This window comes from Scyliorhinus torazame, chromosome 3 (assembly GCF_047496885.1).
Source record: "Scyliorhinus torazame isolate Kashiwa2021f chromosome 3, sScyTor2.1, whole genome shotgun sequence".
Classification (NCBI taxonomy): domain Eukaryota; kingdom Metazoa; phylum Chordata; class Chondrichthyes; order Carcharhiniformes; family Scyliorhinidae; genus Scyliorhinus; species Scyliorhinus torazame.
This window is the reverse complement of record NC_092709.1, coordinates 287,400,217-287,420,414: the sequence shown is the minus strand read 5'-3', so window position 1 is coordinate 287,420,414 and position 20,198 is coordinate 287,400,217. Positions and strand designations below refer to the sequence as shown.

Here is a 20,198-nt window from a genome sequence, read left to right as displayed (position 1 = left end):
TGGTGGTGGTGAGTTGGTACGATGCTTCTTGTAGATGGTTGACTGTGGTCCGGTTATGGAGGGATGATTGTTCAAGGTGGTGTTGATCAAGCAGGCTGCTTTACCCTGAATGATGTTGAGCTTCTTGAGTGTTGAAGCTCCAGCCATTCAGTAAAGTGGAAAGTATTTAATCACACTGCTAACTTGTGCCTTCTAGATGGTGGCCAGACTTTGGAAAGTCAGAAGATTAGTTACTTGCCACAGAATTCCCAGGCTCTGACCGGCCCTTGTATCGACAGTATTTATATGGCTGCTCCAGTTAAGTCTCTGGTTTATGATGACCACCATGATATTGATGGTAGGGGATTTAACAATAACAATAATATTGAATGTTGAGGAGAGATGGTTAGATTCTCCCTTGATGGAGATGGCCATTGCCTGGCACTTGAGTGGTGCAAATGTTACATGCCAATTAACACCCCAAGATTAAATGTCATTCCGGTTTTACTGCATGTGAGCATGAACTGCTTCAGAAACCATGGAGTTGTGAATGTTACTGAACATCCTACAATTATCAATGAACACCTCACTTCTGACATGATGGGGGGAAGGTCATCGATGAAGCAGCTGAAGGTGGTTGGGTCTGGGACACTACCCTAAAAAATTCCTGCAGTGATGTCCTGAGTTTGAGATGATTGGTCTCAACAATCACAGGCATCTTCCTTTGTGCTCGATATGACTCCAAACAGAGAGTATTCCACTGAATACCCCTTATTCCCTTTGACTTCATTTTTGTTAAATCCCCTTCATGCCACAATTGGTCAAATGCTGCCTTGATGTCAAGAGTCATCAATCTCACATTGCCTCTTAAATATATCTCCCTGTTGAAATTATAGTGCATTGGTGACATCTTTAGAAATTAGGTAGAAATATGAAAGAATGCAAATGTCATTTATGGCAATGTTGATACGAAGATTCTGATATGCATATGTTAGCGGGAAAGAATATTGGAAGAATCACTCCACACGGGGTCTGCTCCAAACGTCAAATAGTTTATTGATAACGTTGGCGGGAAGGAAGCTGCTGGGAACACCATGCGCTTCTTCGCTGAACAAAGGCAAATCCTCAATAATTATACATTTTCAAACAGTTACTAAGCCCACTTCGGCTATCCTCCATTTTGGCTAGGATTTATACATTCTTGGTATAATAGCAAACGGTGTGTATTTCATATACATATAACATAGAATGCAGGTGCCTCTGCCCTGGGAACTCACCTCAATACATGTTAGGATCCATGGCCCAATACTTCATGCAACTTGGTACCATTGCAAAACAATGTTGGTTTGTATGAGGAATCATGTGCATGGAACAACTTACATTGATGTCGTGCCTTTAACATATCAAAACATCCCAAGGCTCCTCACAAGGACATTGGTCAAATAAGATTTGACACAAACTTGAGATAATAAGACAGGTGACCAAAAGCTTGGTCAAAAAGAGAGGTTTCAAGGACCACCTTGAGCAAGGAAAGATGAAGATTCCAGGTGAGAATGCCAGAGCTTAGTGTGAAAGCAGGTGATAATTTGACTGCTCCAGCCCAACCATCTTCGGCTACTTCATCAATGAAATTTCCTCCATCATAAGATCAGAAGTGGGGATGTCCACTGCTGATTGCACCCGTTTATCGAATCATTAGCAACTCCTTAGGTTCTGAAGTAGTCTGTCGCCAAATCAATTTGGGTTGTTAAGTGGCATGAAACACAAATGCCAGGCAATGACCATCTCCAAGAAAAGAGAAGAGATAATCTGACCATCTCTTATTGACATTCAATGGTGTTACCATCACTGAAACACCCACTATCAACAACCTGGAGGTTGCCATTGATCAGAAGCCGAACTGGTCTATTCATATACATTGAATGGTGACAAGAGCAGGTCAGAGGCTGTGAATTCTGCAATGAGTAACTCACCTCCTGTCTCCCCAAAGCTTGTCCATCACCTGCGAGGCACAAGACAGGATGTGATGAAGTATTCTCCACTTGCCAGGTTAAAGAAGCCTCCGTCACACTCGAAGCTCAGCACTTTCCAGGGCAAAGCATCCCACTTGATTGGCACCCCACCCACCCATTTCCTCTCCCCGCCACTAATACGTAGTGGCAATAGTGTGTACTACATACAAGATGCACTGTAACAATCGTCAAGTCTTAGATGGCACGGCAGCACATTGGTTAGCACTGCTGCCTCAGGGACCCGGGTTCAATTCAGACCTTGGGCGGCTGTGTGGAGTTTGTACGTTCTCCCCGTGTCTGTGTGGGTTTCCTCCTGGTGCTCCGGTTTCCTACCACAGCCCAAAGATGTGCAGGTTAAGTTGTTTGGACATGCTAAATTTCCCCTTAGTGTCCAAAAGATTCAGTGGGGTTACAGGGATAAAGTGGGGACATGGTAGGTACGGTGCTCCTGGAGGGTTGGTGCAAACCCAATGGCCAAATGGCCTTCTGCACTGTAGGAATTCTATGATTCTCTGATAATTCTAAGTCTCCTTCAGCAGGACCTTCTAAACCTGCAACCTCTGCCATCCAGGAGACCAACAGCAGCAGCTGTGTGGAAACACCACGACCTGTAAGTTTCCCTCCAAGCGACAGATAATCCTGACATGGTCCATATCGCCATTTCTTCACTGTTGCTGGGCCAACACCTTGGAACTCCCTTTTTAGCAACACTCTGAATGTATCTGCACCGAATGGACTGCAGTGGTTCAGGAACACGGCTCACTACCACCTTCTCGAGCAAGCAGCACGGTAGCACAAGTGGCTAGCACTGTGGCTTCACAGCACCAGGGTCCCAGGTTTGATTCCCCGCTGGGACACTGTGCGGAGTCTGCACGTTCTCCCCGTGTCTGCGTGAGTTTCCTCCGGGTGCTCCGGTTTCCTCCCACTGTCCAATGACGTGCAGGTTAGGTGGATTGGCCATGATAAATTGCCCTTGGTGTCCAAAAAGGTTAGGAGGGGTTCTTGGGTTACGGAGATAGGGAGGAAGTGAGGGCTTAAGTGGGTCGGTGCAGACTCGATGGGCCGAATGGCCTCCTGCACCGTTTGTTCTATGTTCTAATTAAGGATGGAAAATAATTGTTGACCTTGCCAGTGCTGATCATATCCCATAAAGGAATTTAAAAATGAGCCTGCCTTGTGGTGCAAATGCTGTTGTACACATTTTAAACTTTGGAGCTTAACATTGGTAAATTCTTTCAGGGCTTTTTCAAACTAGCAATATGAATAAAATAGGGCATTGTGGAATGCTGCACTGCTACAATACAAAATTATGAATAAGCAGTGCGCCACAACTGTTGTTATTCACTGATGGGGAAACTGGCTTTATTACTATTGATACTATACAAGTTTATGTTTGATAACCTTCCTGGATCAAACACTGCCTTTGTATGTTTGTAGAAATTTGCAGTTTTAGCAGCTTACATAATGATCATATTACCTCTTTTTTGGAAATGGTTGCTATGTAGCTTGGGTCCCCTTCTGTTAGCCACTCCAATATCCTTCATTTTGCCAAGTGAAAAGATTGTGCTTTGGTAATAGCAAATTCTATTATTCTCTGAAAAAAATATCAAATTCAAAGACAACATTATTTAAAGGAAGTTTGTCTTTTGAAGAAAATTATTAATTTGTTCTAACTTTAGTTCATTAGTCGCATTGATGCAAAGACAGACATGAAATCTATTTCTGAATAGGAGTAGAAGGAATTCTTGTCATAATGAAACAGAAAATAGCATTCCCAGTATTGTTACTTCAGGTCTATGTCTGTGCTTGATTTTTGCATCACGTCCCAGGTTTCCATAGAAAAGCACGAGTATAATAGTGTCGTGGAGCGCCAAACTGATCGATATGAAGTCAGCTGCTGTGTTTTCCTTGGGAATCTGTTTCTTTTGAGCTGTTGAAATTTTTTAAATCAATATTGATTGAAGAGAATTGGTGTTTGAGAGAACGCTCGGACTTGCTGAAAATGCCAGCTTCTTCGTGATATTTACAGAGAACAGAACTGCTTCTGAAGGCTTTGGAGATTTTAAAAGGGTTACCTGATGCAGTTGAAAAACATCCTGATAAAATGTTGGAATTGCAATGATGGAAGTTTTACTGTTTTTCTTTTCTAAAGCTAGTTATTTTATTTTGTACTTTGAAACTTCGTTCAGATTCTGTAATAAAATCTCAGAAATTGGCCTAAGCAAAGGAATCTCCCAAATAGAAAAGATCTGGCAAAGGGTTATGTAATCGCCAATGTTTTAATTGTCCTTGATAGAAATGATTGACGTTCATATCCAGCATTAAAGCAAAGTTAGTGTATCAATCTTTTTGGAGAAGTGATTTGTTTACCGTTTTAGCAAAATTAAATTGATCTTCAAGTTTACGAAGATGAGCAAAATCTTGCACTAGTTGCAATCGTAGGAGCTATTTATATTAGCCCTGTCAGTGTCAGTAAAAATTATCAATTTTGTATTGTTTTATAAATCAGGCCAACATTTTCCATGAAGAGAACTCAAGCCCTATTAAATGGAAAGTCATGTATAGGGCGAGTTGACAACACACACAAATGCTTGGGTTTGCAATGTACCCCATTTGATTAAGAAAACCCGTTATCGCTGACTTTAAATTATCATGTCACATTCTTCTGAAATCTGGATGTAGTCCAACATCAGTTTATAGAAGCCGAGTACTGCTTTTGACTAGATTTTAATTTTTGGAATAAGCATTTCAAATCACTTTTAAAAAGCATAACTGAAAAATGTAATCATAGCAAATAAGTTATTGTTTTTTAGTCTGCGTTTAGTTTGTTTAGATAGTAACAGATGGTTAAGTGAAACTTGGCATTAGTGATCAATGGAGTGTTAGATAGAAGAAAACTGTTCAGAGTTAATGTAAGAAAGCTGATTTTCCAAGAACCCTAAAGGGCACATTGAGAAGAGTTCCAGATGATTCAATTGTCTAGAATGGAGATCCTGAGGCAGGCATAGCATTAACACTGGTGTTTTGCATCGGTTTCTGGCCACTGCTTTAGAATGAATAGCACTTTCTGAATTCATAGATTATGTGTAGATTATAGGATGAAGAGTTGCTAATGCCGTTAAGATTGTCCAGTGAATTTTTCTGCTTTCACAAGCCTTATGAGGAGGAGTAGGACATTTTATGGGGAGGGCTTTGTTACTTTCCCAACATTGGGATGCATTGTATGTGTAATTTGAGATATGATGCAGTCAGTGTAACATACATAGAAGGGTAAAGATGATTTTGGATCTTTTGTTTCTCTTTTTTTATAAATTTAGTGTACCCACATTTTTTTTTTCCCAAATAAGGGGCAATTTAGCATGGCCAATCCACCTAACCTGCACATCTTTGGGTTGTGGGGGTGAAACCCACACAGACTCGGGGAGAATGTGCAAACTCCACACAGACAATGACCCAGGGCCGGGATTCGAACCTGGGTCCTCAGTGCTGTAGTCCCTGTGCTAACCACTGTGCCACCGTGCCGCCCGACTTTGGATCTCTGACGCCAGAAAATTTGAGTACTGGAGTTGTCGTGCCTCTTAGTCTATTGTAGATTAATTGACAGAGATTGATTGCTCAGCTACTCCATAGTCATTGTAACATATGAGTTACAATGGCACCAGATGCCAAACCAGTTGAACCTTGAATTATTTCATCTTGTAATATCCGTGTTCCTTGTTTGTTGCTCTTATACTGTACTTATCGGGGGGGGGTTAGCTCACTGGGCTAGACAGCTGGTTCATGATGCAGAGCAAGGCCAGCAGTGAGGGTTCAATTTCTGCAAAGGCTGAGGTTACTCATCAAGGCCCCACCTTCTCAACCTTGCCCCTCGCTTGAGATGAGGTGATCCTCAGGTTAAATCACCACCAGTCAGCTCTCCCCCTCAAAGGAGAAAGCAGCCTATGGTCATCTGGGGCTATGGTGACTTTATCTTTTCTTTTACTTGTCAGTTAACATCTGCTTTCCAAATAATACAAACTCAGAATATGGTGGTTTTTTTAATGTTAAAAGTAAGATGTACCAGTGCAAAAGCACTTTTTGATCCTTTTGTATGTAGTTTTTAATTAGAACATGAAAAGATAAAACGTTACCTTATTTTGTGCTGGTATTTCATGATTTAAAAAGATTAACCCTGTTATTAAAGACCTATAAACAGAAGAGATAACCACCGTTGTTAAAGGGTTAAGAGGTACAACGCCGTTGTGTACTGCTCTCATTCTCACTCAAATGCATGCCACGTAGTCATCTGCTGCAGTCACAAATGAAGAGAGAAATTGAAACTGATTCACGTGACATGCATGATCAGCCAATCTGAATGGCGGGGCATGGATTCCCATCAGTCTCCACCTTCAAGGCCTTGACTACAGTGAACTCTCAATCTGTGCACGCTCCTGAGCACTGATTTGTCTGAGTTGGTGTGCTCCTGTGCATGCAGACAGCCAGACAGGCACTGTCTAAAGCGGCTGGGGAGCCTGTCATTGATCGATTGAAATGGTGTGAAGTGAATTAATGTGAGGCAGGCAGTCTGTCTATCAAAGCACACTAAAAATCTAGGGCAGAACTGATCTATGGACGAAAGCTCAATTTCCAGTAGTACTGAACCACATTTTCAATGGAAATGTTTTGTACCAAATTTGTCTGTTCTCCTATGTATTGAAGGAATCTAATAAGAGTTAGTAAACATTTCACTCTCAAAACCTATGTGCTGAAGCAATATGGTGTCAACTATTAAATTGATGTAATCAGTTAGCAGATTACAAAACACAGTTTATAAATAATAGAACATAGAACAGTACAGCACAGAACAGGCCCTTCAGCCCTCAATGTTGTGCCAATCTACTTGGAAAGCTGAACTTACCAAAAACAATGAAAGATGGTGTAAAAACATAAGCATTAGGTTCAACACTGCCTCGAATACAGCATGTTGGTCCCCTTTTCAAATTTTAAGCCTGAATCTAAATTATCAAGATGGCAATTATACAGCCATTAATTAAATGCTTGGGGTGATAAACGCATTCCCAGCTGAATGATGAAATTTGTTCTTTTAAACTAATTTCTCTGGATAGCTTATAACATTGTTCCCAGGCACAGCCTGATCTGTTCAGAGAGGGTTTTAAGTCAATAACCTAAAAAATAAGGGTTAAGGTGATTAAATCTGTTAATAGAAAAGAGTCAATTGTGGGAAAGAGGAGATGACGTAAAAGTTGATGGAGATGATTTTTTTTCAAATCAGACTTAATATAAGTATTCAAAAATAGACAAATGATTGATCAATCAGGGAAAAGAGTGATAGAGTTGGCACTAAATGACAGCTTGCATTTTACGTGACACCTCTAATGTAGGGTGATATTGCACGGCACTTTGCAGATATATAATCAATAAGAAAATCAATGAGCTAAAGCAAGAAATATTTGGAGGAATATTTTATATGGGTCTTCTTAAAGGACAAGATGGATTTTATGGAAAGAATAGAATGTAGTTAGTAGACATCTGAAGGGTCAGGCGCCATTGGACCAAAGTGGGCCATTGTCAACTAGCTGGATAGTTTATGGGGCTAGTAGAGGCAGATGCTGCAGAGATAGGGACAGAGATACTTGAATGCAAATCTTAAATTCAAAGTATTGGGAGACTATGAGGCAAATCAGCAAGGAAAGCAATGATAGTTGACTGAGATTGATGGATAAGATGCTAGCAGAGAAGTTTTGCATGAGCTGCAATTTACATGTTGTGAAAGATGGGGGCATTGGCGGGGGAAAATTGAATAGTTCAGTGTTGTGATGACTGGCCAAAGTTATTGCAGCAAATAGGTTGAGATGTGGCGGAGATGAGTCATGCTACAGAGGTGAATTGATGTTTTTGTGGCCTGAGAGGGGAATTAAATTGGCATTCAAGGCATGGAGTTTGTGATGGGGCTAAAAATGAATGAATCATACCTTCCAGCATTGCGAGCGGTGATGCACTGAATTGCGGTGCTGGTGCATGTTGGGACCCTGAGGAGTCTCTGATGTGTGCACGTGCTGCAATTGCCCTGGACATTTAAACTCGAGGCTAATGTGTGCTGCCTGAGACCCTTTGCAAATGTCTCTTATACTGATCTTAGTCATGATGTGGAGATGCTGGCGTTGGACTGGGGCAAGCACAGTAAGAAGTCTTAAAACACCAGGTTAAAGTCCAACAGGTTTGTTTCAAATCACTAGCTTTCGGAGCACTGCTCCTGAGGAAGGTCACCTGAGGAAGGAGGAGTGCTTCGAAAGCTAGTGATTTGAAACAAACCTGTTGGACTTCAACCTGGTGTTGTAAGACTTCTTACTGATCTTAGTGTTGGAGACTTGCCCCCCCCCCCCCCCCCCCCCCCCCCCGACTGCGCTCCAAGAACAGCCTCTTAACCCTCGGGGTCTTATTTCCCCCCACAAATCCCATAATGCCCGCTTCAAGAACGCCTTGGGGATGAGAATGGGCAGGCACTGAAAGACGAACCGTAACCTGGGGAGGACCGTCATCTTAACGGACTACACCCTACCCGCCAGGGAGAGTGGCAACATGTCCCACCTCCTGAATCCTCCTCCATCTGGTCCACCAGCCGCGCCAGATTGAGTTTATGCAAGACCCCCCAACTCTTAGCCACCTGGATACCCAAATACCGAAAACCCCTCTCCACCATCTTGAGTGGTAGCTCCTCCAGCCTCATTTACTGGCCCCTTGCATGCACCACAAACAGCTCGCTCTTCCCCACGTTGAGCTTGTATCCCGAGAAGTCTCCAAACTCCCTAAGGGTCTGCATGACCTCCCACATCCCCTCCACCGGATCCGCAATGTACAGCAGCAGGTCATCCGCATATAGTGAGACACGGTGCTCCTCTTCTCTCTCTGTTCCCCCGCCCCCCAAACCAACCCCCTCCAGTTTCTGGACTCCCTCAACACCATGGCCAGCGGCTCAATCACCAGGGCAAAGAGCAGGGGGGGGACAAAGGGCACCCCTGCCTCGTTCCACGGTACAACCTAAAATACCCTGTCCGCAGCCAGTTCGTCGATACACTCGCGACCGGGGCCTGGTACAGCAATTTAACCCACCCTATGAACTCCTCCCCGAACCCAAATCTGCCGAACACCTCCCACAGGTACTCCCACTCCACCCGGTCAAAGGCCTTCTCCGCGTCCATTGCCGCAACCACTTTTGCATCCCTCCCCTCCAAGGGCATCATAATCACATTCAGGAGCCTCTGCACGTTCGTGTTCAGCTGCCTGCCCCTCACAAACCCCGTCTGGTCCTCATGTATCACTCCCGGGACACAATCCTCAATCCTGGTGGCCAAAACTTTTGCCAACAGCTTGGCATCCACATTGAGGAGCGGAATCGGCCTATAAGAGCCACACTGCAGCGGGTCCTTATCCCGCTTAAGGATAAGCAAGATCAAAGCCTGTGACATCGTCGGGGGAAGGATTCCCTTTTCCTTCGCCTCATTAAAGGTTCTCAGCAACAACGGGCCCAACAGCTCCGAGAACTTCCTGTAGAACTCAATCGGGAACCCATCTGGCCCTGGGGCCTTGCCCGCCTGCATACTCCCCAACCCCTTAACTAGCTCCTCCATCTCGATCGGGGCCCCCAAACCCTCTACCCACCCTTCCTCCACCCTTGGGAACTTCAGTTGGTCCAGGAACTGCCGCATCCCTTCCCCCCCCCCCTCTGGGGGTTCTGACTTGTACAGCTTACCATAAAAGTCCCTAAAGACCTTGTTTATTTTAGCTGGACTCCGCACCGTGTTCCCCCCTCTATCCCTGACTCCCCCAATCTCCCTAGCCGCCTCCCTCCTCCGCAGCTGATGCGCCAACATCCGACTTGCCTTCTCCCCATACTCATACACTGCTCCCTGTACCCTCCTCCACTGGGCCTCCGCTTTCCCCGTGGTCAACAAGTCAAACTCCGTTTGGAGGCTCGGGCGCTCCCTCAGCAGCCCCTCTTCGGGGGATTCCACGTATCTCCTATCCACCCTCAGTGTCTCCCCCACCAATCTCTCCCTTTCCATCCTCTCCCTCTTCTCCCTGTGAGCCCTGATTGAAATTAGCTCTCCCCTGACCACTGCCTTCAGCGCCTCCCAGACCACACTCACCAACACCTCCCCATTATCATTGGCCTCCACATATCTTTGGATGCACCCCCGAACCCACCCACAACACAAACCTCCTCGTCCGCCAGCAGACAACATCCATTCGCCACAACGGGCGCTGGCCCCTCTCCTCCCCCAACTCCAGCTCCACCCAGTGCGGGGCATGATCCGAAATCGCAATGCCCGAATACTCAGCCCCCTCCACTCTCGGGATCAGTGCCCTGCTTACCGCAAAAAAGTCTATTCGTGAGTAGGCCTTGTGCACATGGGAGAAGAACGAGAACTCCCTTGGCCTGGCAAACCTCCACGGATCCACTCCCCCCATCTGATGCATAAACCCCCTCAGGACCTTGGCCGCTGCCGGCCTCTTACCCGACCTCGACCTAGACTGATCTTGTGCCAGGTCCAGCACCGTGTTGAAGTGTCCCCCCCCCCCCCCCCCCATTAACAGATTACCTGCCTCCAGATCCGGGGTCTGACTCAACATCCGCTGCATGAACACTGCATCGTCCCAGTTTGGGGCATATACATTCACCAGCACCACCTGGGCCCCCTGCAGCCTGCCACTCACCATCGCATATCGACCCCCTTTATCCGCCACAATACCCACCGGCTCAAATGCCACCCGCTTACGCACCGGGATTGCGACCCCCCTGTTTTTCACGTCCAATCCAGAGTGCAAAACCTGCCCCACCCATCCCTTCCTCAGCCTGGTCTGATTTCCCCCCCTGTAACGTGGCTACGTCTACCTTTAGCCACTTTAAGTGCGCAAACACCTGGGCCCTCTTGACCAGCCCATTCAAGCCTCTCCGTGATCAGCCGGATCGGGGGATTACCCCCCCCCCCCCCCCCCCCCCCCCCCCGCCGACTAGCCATCTCCTTTTTTAGGCCAGACACGTGCCTGCGCCTCCCGCACTCTCCAGCCCCCCAGGCGGAGGCTCCCTGCCCAGACTCTCCCTCTTACTCCCCCTCAGTCAGCACAGCAGCAACCCCAGTCGCTCCCCCCCCCCCCAACCTGGCCAATCAACTGCTTAACCCCCCTGCTCCCCCCATTGCACTCCCTTAAGTCAGCTGACTCCTGCTGACCCCGGCCACACGCGCCTCTGTCTCCGATCCCCCTATTGGATTTCCTGTCGAAGTCTCCAGCCCTCTACCCCACCTATACACCAATGTGGACACCAAGCCAATACCGCACCCTGTGACGCAGCTCCTTCCACCTGCAGCCACACCCCAATCCACGAAGGCCCAGGGCCACAGGCCCACACAACCCCAAGAAAAGGTGGGGGACAACCCCCCCCCCAAACAAGCCCACATTAAGAAAGAACATCGCCCCTCCCACCCCCAAGCATCCCTCATAACATGCTACAAACCATTAATTTGAGTCCAACTTCTCATTTTTGATAAAGGTCCACGCCTCATCCGGTGTATCAAAATAGTGGTGACGGTCCTGATACGTGACCCACAGCCGTGCCGGCTGTAACAGCCTGAACTTCACCGGTTGAACCTTGCCCGCCTCTTGACCAGCTCTGCACTCCAGCCCTGATAGATGCGGATTTCAACATTCTCCCACCTGCTGCTCCGCTCCTTCTTCGCCCATCGCAGGACACGCTCCCTGTCGATGAAGCGGTGGAACCTCACCACCACGGCCCTCGGCGGCTCATTCGCCCTCGGCCTCCTCGCCAGGACCCTGTGCGTCTCATCCAGCTCCAGGGGCCTCGGGAAGGCTCCCGCGCCCATCCGCGTACTCCGCATCGTAGCCACATACGCCCCAGCATCCGACCCCTCCACGCCCTCGGGGAGACCTAGAATCCGCAGGTTCTTCCTCCTCAACCTATTCTCCAGATCCTCTAACTTCTCCTGCCAGTTTTTATGCAGCGCCTCATGCACTTCCACTTTGACAGCCAGGCCCAGTATCTAATCCTCATTATTAGAGGCCTTCTTCTGCACCTCCTTTATTGCCGTCCCCTGCATCTTCTGGGTCTCCACCAGCCTTTCAATCGAATCCTTCATAGGAGCCAACATCTCCGCCTTCTATTCAGCAAAGCAGCTTCTCAAAAACTCCTGCTGCTCCCGAGACCATTGAGCCCACGCTGCCTGGTCCCCGCTCGCCGCCATCTTGCTTTTTTGCGCCCGTTCTCCTCTCTTCTCTAGTGCCACTTTTTTGACCGCTCCGCTCCTGGTCCACTCCATACAGTGCTGGGGGAACCTCACCGCTTCCTTCCCACACCAGGAGTCATCGTCCAAGTGCCACTGGAGCTCCTTAAAAGGGCCCAAAAGTCCATTCTCGGCAGGAGCTGCCGACTGCACATATTCATTACTGTTCAGCCATCTCCTGACTACCAATGGCTCCCTCTCCCTCAACACACAGTTTTCAATATCACTGCATGATTTTACTCTACCCTATCTCTGTACCCACTATACTTCCAACTCTCGTGGCTATTTCCAGTTGAACCCTTTGCTTCATTATGGATTTTATAACCAATGCTTCCACTATCGTTGCTGCCTTCGGGACGTGTCTGTCTTTAGTCCCAATAGCTTGCTCAGTACCTTTTTGCTACTGATTGTGATTGTTTTAAGTTCCTCCTTTTCAACAACCTCTGCATTACGTGTTACTATTGGGATGGTTTTAGTTTCCTCCACCATGAAAACTGAGGCAAAATTTGACTTAGTGTCTGCTATTTCTGTGTTCCACATTATTAATTTCTCTGTCCCATCCTTTAAGGGACCAATGTTGACGCTAGTGACCTTCTTTTCATTCACTTACAGAATCTTTTGGGATATGTTTTTATATTTTGTGTGAGATTTTTAAAATAATTTACCTTTGCTCTTTTTATTACTTTTTTTTACTAACCCTCTGTTGGTCTTCAAAAGTTTTTTAATCCTCCAGCCTGCCACTGACCTTTGCAATATGGTATGCCTTAGTTTTGGCCGTTATGTTATCTTTAACCTCCTTGCTTAATCTCAAATGCATTTCCCCCCCTCTTACAATCTTTCTTCCTCTCTGGAATATATTTTAGTTAGGAGGAATCTAATATCTCCTTAAATATCTGTCATTGTTCACCAATTGACCCTTTTAGAATTTTTGTCCAGTCCAATAGAGCCAAATCTGGTCTTCTGCCTCTGTAATTACCTTGGTTCAACACTGGAACATTAGTGTAGGACTCACGTTTATAGCCCTCTAACTGAATTTGAAATTCAAGCATGCAATGATCATTCTTCTCTAAAGGATCCTTTACCACAAGATCATTAATTACTCCCATCTCATTACACAATACAAAATCCAAAACAGCCTGCGTCAAACAAAAAACAATGAACAGTACGGCCGTTCGGCCCTCCAAGCCTGCGCCGATCATGCTGCCCGTCTAAACTAAAATCTGCCACACTTCCGGGGTCCGTATCCCTCTATTCCCATCCTATTCATGTATTTGTCAAGATGCCTTCTTTATTGTAGGTTCTTTATTGTAGTTTAGGTTCTTTATTGTAGTTTAGTTCTTTATTGTAGTTTAGTCGGGCAGCATGGTCGGCACGGGCTTGGAGGGCCGAAGGGCCTGTTCCTGTGCTGTACATTTCTTTGTTCTTTGTTCTTTGTATGCCCCTTAAACGTCACTGTCGTCCCTGCTTCCACCACCTCCTCCGGCGGTGAGTTCCAGGCACCCACCACCCTCTGTGTAAAAACATTTGCCTCGTACATCTCCTCTAAACCTTGCCCCTCACACCTTAAACCTATGCCTCCTAGTAATTGACCCCTCTACCCTGGGAAAAAGTCTCTGACTATCCACTCTGTCTATGCCCCTCATAATTTGTAGACCTCTATCAGGTCGCCCCTCAACCTCCGCCGTTCCAGTGAGAACAAACCTAGTTTATTCAAGCTCTCCTCATAGCTAATGCCCTCCATATCTGGCAACATCCTGGTAAATCTCTTCTGCACCCTCTCTAAAACTTACATATCATTCTGGTAATGTGGTGACCAGAATTGAAAACTATACTCCCAAGTGTGGCCTAACTAAGGTTCTCTACAGCTGTGTCCTAGTTGGTTTACTGTGCCAATTTGATTAATCTAGTCTATATGCATATTAAAATCACCCATGATTATTGTCTTCCCTTTCTTACAAGCACCCAGTATTTCCTAGTTTATATTGCGTCCTAATGTGGAACTACCATTAGGGGGACCAATAGATTACTCACACCAGGGGCTTCTTTCCCTTGCTATTATTTCTACCCAGACCAATTCCATGTCTTGATCTCCAGTGACAATAGCATTTCTCACTACAGCACTGATCCCTTCCTTTATTAACACTTCATTTTTATTTTGTTACATGAAAAATATACCATAAGAATAAGTTGTTTCATGCTTGAATCGTGCTTTGCCCAACAGAAAAATATTACAAGTAATTGGTGTGATATAGCTCATTATACAAATCTGCCAAAAAACCTCATTTGCTAAGATATGCCATCAGAAAATAAGGTAATTACCTCCGTGTTTGCCAAGGTGCTTCAGGAAGTATATGTGATTGTTCCACTGATAAGTGGATGCTATGTGGAGTTGGGATTTAAAGGCTGAGAACTAAATTTAATTCAAATGCTATTTTCAAAAAAGAAACTAAATGCTGTTTTTTGATGGATTGCTTTTTAGCTGGTGTGACAACCGAAACCTTGCAAGCTGTTGGTGCAAGTCCTGATATACAAGGGACAGATGCCAAAGTTCAAGAAGAAGAAGCTGACCTAGCAGATGATGACATTACTACAGGTAAGTGGTTCTGTTTCCAAACTTGCAAAGGGCCAATTTATTAAAGAATATTTTCTTGATTTTGTTGGAAGAAATCATAAAATAGGATCTATAATACTGACGAAACAATGACTCTCTTGTGTTAACTGAAGACGATGCAAAACGTTTGTTCTAATTATACTACATAAAGCAGTCATGGACAAATTAGGATCATGTGATTCCTGCATTTTATTTTTTGCAGTCATACTGAGAATTGTCAAGTAATCATTTCCACTAACCTTTAAGTTTCAACCTGTTCTAATCTTAGTACTTTTTAATAAAGGTTAATTCTGTAATGCAGTATTAATTGTAGTGCTTTGCTCAGTGTGCCCATTTATTGTGAACTTTACTTGTGACCTTTGAATTCATGTGTACAGTAGCATTTATAGACTTGCGATATCTTGATGGTTGGAAATTGTTACCTAGTTGGATATTGCTTTGTATATTGGTGTCGCAGACCTTGGCAAACACGGAGGTAATTACCCTATTTTCTGATGGCATATCTTAGTAAATTAGTTTTTTTTGGCAAATTTGTATAATTCAACTTAAGGATTTTTTTACATTGCTATTTTACTCTTAATTGCTTGTGTACTGGTAATCAAATAGAGGCTCTAGCTGGTTTAGCACAGGGGGCTCAATCGCTGGCTTGTAATGCAGAACAGAGCCAGCAGCACGAGTTCAATTCCCGTACCGGCCTCCCCGAACCGGCGCCAGAATATGGCGATTCGGGGCTTTTCACAGTAACTTCATTGATGCCTACTTGTGACAATAAGTGATTATTATTATTAGCTTCTCCAGAAGTTTGATCATGAAGAGAGGTAGTGACAGCTATGATATTAAAATATTCCAGCATACACAAAGATGATGATTTGGAATTTTTCACATGCTGTTCTTGTTTCCTAAACAGATTATTGGCTCTCAATCTCTATAACAAATTGAATGCATACTTTAAACGGCTTTCCTTCTGCATTGCTTTTTTTAAACTCCAAAAGTATTTAAATACAATAATCGTCACAGTCCTCTAATAGTGTTACATTCAGATGTATAGCCATCGGATAACATTTATTTTCCAGTTGCTTTCAATAAATTAACAATATTTTCAACTATATGTTACATGACAGCTTTTCTAGTTGTGGATTTTCAAGATTAAGCTTGCAGAATATTACCATTTGATGGTTGACATTGAAGCAGAACAGAACTCATTGTCAAGACACCCAAGTTTTAAAAATATCCAGTCGGGATATTATTAAAAGAACATTTTAGTCCAATAAGTCCATTATTCTTCAGCAGTTGGTCATATTTTGGATTTAAAAAAAAAAAAATGTTTTCTTTTGTTTATTTTTCTGTAGCTGGATGCCTTACTCTCTTTCTCCCCAGCCCATTCAAAAATGCATAAGATGCAATTTTTTGTTTGTACTCCAATGTTATGTTTGTTTTTATTCATTCACGGGATGTGGATGTTGCTAGCTGGCCCAGCATTTATTGTCCATTCCTAGTTGCCCTCCATTTAAGAGGGCATTTAAGAATCAATTCCATTGCCGTGGATCTGGAGTCACATGAAGACTAGACCGGGTAAGGGTGGCAGATTTCCTTCTCTGAAGGATGTCTCTCAAACAGGTGGATTTTTACAACAATCAACAATGATTGCATGGTCATCATTAGACTTATAATTGCAGATTTTTATTGAACTCAAATTTCACCATCTGGCATGGTGGGATTCAAACCCAGATCATTGTTCTGGGTCTCTGCTTACTAGTCCGGTGACAATACAAATATGCCACCACCTCTCTCAGATCTCTTTTAAAAAATATATATATATTTATATTCAAATTTTTTTACACATTTTCAACAACCCCCCCCCCCCTTACAGAAATAAGAAAAACCAAAGAACACATAAATAAACATTTTATAGCTATGTCACGTATTCCCCCAATATACAAGCCCCCCATTAAACGATAATAAACACAGTAGTAAAGACAAAGTACCCCCCCTCGGGTTGCTGCTGCTGACCACCTCCTAACGCTCCGCTAGAAAGTCTAGGAACGGTTGCCACCGCCTAAAGAACCCTTGCACAGATCCTCTTAAGGCAAATTTTACCCTCTCCAATTTAATGAACCCTGCCATGTCGCTGATCCAGGCTTCCACGCTTAGGGGCCTCGCATCCTTCCACTGTAGCAGAATCCTCCGCCGGGCTACCAGGGACGCAAAGGCCAGAATACCGGCCTCTTTCGCCTCCTGCACTCCCGGCTTGTCCGACACCCCAAATAGTGCGAGCCCCCAGCTCGGCTTAACCCGGGTGTTTACCACCTTAGACACCGTCCTCGCAACGCCCCTACAGAACCCACCCAGCGCTGGGCACGCCCAGAACATGTGGGCATGATTTGCTGGGCTCCCCTAACACCATGCACACCTGTCCTCCACTCCAAAAAACCGACTCAGCTTGCCCCAGTCATGTGCGCCCTGTGCAGAACCTTAAATTGTATCAGGCTAAGCCTGGCGCAAGAATGAAAAATGAAATGAATGAAAATCGCTTATTGTCACAAGTAGGCTTCAAATGAAGTTACTGTGAAAAGCCCCTAGTCGCCACATTCCGGCGCCTGTTCGGGGAGGCTGTTCCGGAGCCTGTTCGGGGAGGAGGAATTTACCCTACCCAGGGCGAATGCCCACGTACCCTAGTCTATCTCCTCCCCCAGCTCCTCCTCCCATTTACCTTTCAGCTCCTCCACCGAGGCCTCCTCCTCCTCCTGCATCTCCTGGTAGATCGCCGAGACCTTACCTTCTCCAACCCACACCCCCGAGAGCACCCTATCCTGGATCCTACATGCTGGAAGCAGCAGAAATTCCCTCACCTGCCATCTTACAAATGCCCTTACCTGCATGTACCTGAAGGCATTTCCATGGGGGAGCCCAAATTTTTCCTCCCAACGCCCCAAGGCTCGCAAACGTCCCATCTATAAACAGGTCCCCCATCCTTCTAATATCTGCCCTGTGCCAGCTCAGGAACCCCCCATCCATTCTCCCCGGGACAAACCGATGGTTCTCTTGGATCGGGGACCACACCGAAGTCTCTGCCTCCCCCCTGTGGCGTCTCCACTGCCACCAAATTTTGAGGGTCGCCGCCACCACTGAACTCGTGGTGTACCTTGACAGTGGGAGTGGCAGCGATGCCGTCACCAGCGCTCTCAGGCTCGTGCCCACACAGGACACCATCTCCAGCCTCTTCCACGCCGGCCCCACCCCCTCCATTACCCACTTGCGTATCATCGCCACATTGGCAGCCCAGTAGTACCCACACAGATTAGGCAACGCTAGCCCTCCTCTGTCCCTGCTCTGTTCCAGAAACACCCTTCTCACCCTCAGAATCTTTTTCACCCACACGAATCCCATGATGCTCCTGCTGACCCGCTTAAAAAAGGCCTTAGGGATCAGGATGGGGAGGCACTGGAATATAAAAAGGAACCTCGGGAGCACCGTCATCTTCACCGACTGTACCCTACCCGCCAGGAAGAATGGCAGCATAGCCCACCTTTTAAACTCCCCCTCCATCTGCTCTACCAGCCTCGTCAAGTTGAGCTTGTGGCTTGTGTAGGGTCCCCCAGCTCCTGGCCACCTGGATCCCTAGGTACCGAAAACTCCTTTCCGCCTTCATCAGTGGGAGCTCGTCTATCCCCCTTCCCTGGTCCCCTAGGTGTATCACGAATAGCTCACTCTTCCCCATGTTGAGCTTATACCCGGAAAAGTCTCCAAACTCCCTGAGGATCCGCATCACCTCCGGCATCCCGCCCCACCGGGTCCGCCACATAAAGTCACAGGTCGTCTGCATACAGCGATACCCGCTGTCGTGTTCCCCCCCCCCCCCCACCCACCCGCACCAGCCCCAACTAACGAACCCCGAACCCGAACCTCCTCAACACTTCCCACAGGTACCCCCACTCCACCCTATCGAAGGCCTTCTCTGCATCCATAGCCGCCACTATCTCCGCTTCCCCCTCCACTGCAGGCATCATGATTACATTTAGGAGCCTCCGCACATTGGTGTTTAGCTGCCTTCCCTTCACGAAACCCGTCTAGTCCTCGTGGATCACCCCCGGAACACAGTCCTCAATCCTGGTAGCCAACACCTTCACTAACAGCTTTGCATCCACGTTGAGGAGCGAGATTGGCCTATACGACCCACACTGTAAGGGGTCCTTGTCCCGCTTCAAGATCAGCGAGATCAGCGCCCTGGACATCGTCGGGGGAAGGGCGCCCCCCTCCCTCGCCTCATTGAAAGTCCTCACTGGTAGTGGGCCCAACAGGTCCATATACTTCCTGTAAAATTCCACCGGGAACCCATCTGGCCCCGGTGCCATCCCCGCCTGCATACTCCCCAGCCCCTTAGTCAGCTCCTCCAGCCCTACCGGTGCCCCAAGCCCCACCACCTGCCCCTCCTCTACGCTCGGGAACCTCAGCCGGTCCAGAAAACGACGCATCCCCCCCTCCTCCATCGGGGGCTCAGACCTATGCAACCCCTCATGGAAGTCTCTAACTACCCCATTTATTCCCACCGCACTCCGCACAGTGTTCCCCCCTTTATCCCCCAACTCTCCCAATCTCCCTCGCCGCCTCCCGCTTCCGAAGCTGGTGTGCCAGCATCCGGCTCGCCTTCTCCCCGTATTCATACACCGCCCCTTGCGCCTTCCTCCACTGCACCTCCGCCTTCTTGGTAGTTAACAGGTCGAACTCGGCCTGGAGGCTTCGTCGCTCCTTGGTTAGTCCCTCCACGGGGACCTCTGCATAACTCCTATCTACCCTTAAGATCTCCCCCACCAACCTCTCCCTCTCTCTCCTCTCCTTCCCCTCCTTGTGGGCCCTAGTGGAGATTAGCTCTCCCCTAACCACCATCGTCAGCACCTCCCAGACCACGCCTACCTGCACCTCCCCATTATCGTTCACCTCTAGCTATCTTTCAATGCACCCCCGGATCCGCCCGCTCACCACCTCATCCGTCAGCAAACCCACCTACAGGCACCACAGCGGCGCTGGTCCCTCTCCTCCCCTAGCTCGAGCTCCACCCAGTGCAGGGCATGGTCTGAGATGGCTATGGCCGAATTCTCTGTGTCCTCCACCCTTGGGATCAGCGCCCTGCTCAAAACGAAGAAGTCTATCCGGGAGTAGGCTTTATGGACGTGGGAAAACAAAGAGAATTCCCTGGCCCCCAGCCTAACAAACCTCCATGGGTCCACTCTTCCCATCTGGTCCATAAACCCCCTCAACACCTTGGCCGCCGCCGGCCTCTTACCCGTCCTGGATCTAGAG

The 20,198-nt window shown here is 46.8% G+C and overlaps 1 protein-coding gene across 3 annotated transcripts in view; it reads left to right on the top strand.

The window, feature by feature from the left end:
• The window catches only part of wdr7 (WD repeat domain 7), a 1,110,115-nt gene that overhangs the window by 432,786 nt on the left and 657,131 nt on the right, over window positions 1–20,198 (top strand). For all 3 annotated transcript variants that reach the window (XM_072497366.1, XM_072497365.1, XM_072497364.1), the window contains one exon: window positions 14,769–14,882. In XM_072497366.1, coding sequence (XP_072353467.1) covers window positions 14,769–14,882 — 114 coding nt within the window. The remainder of the gene's footprint in view (window positions 1–14,768; window positions 14,883–20,198) is intronic.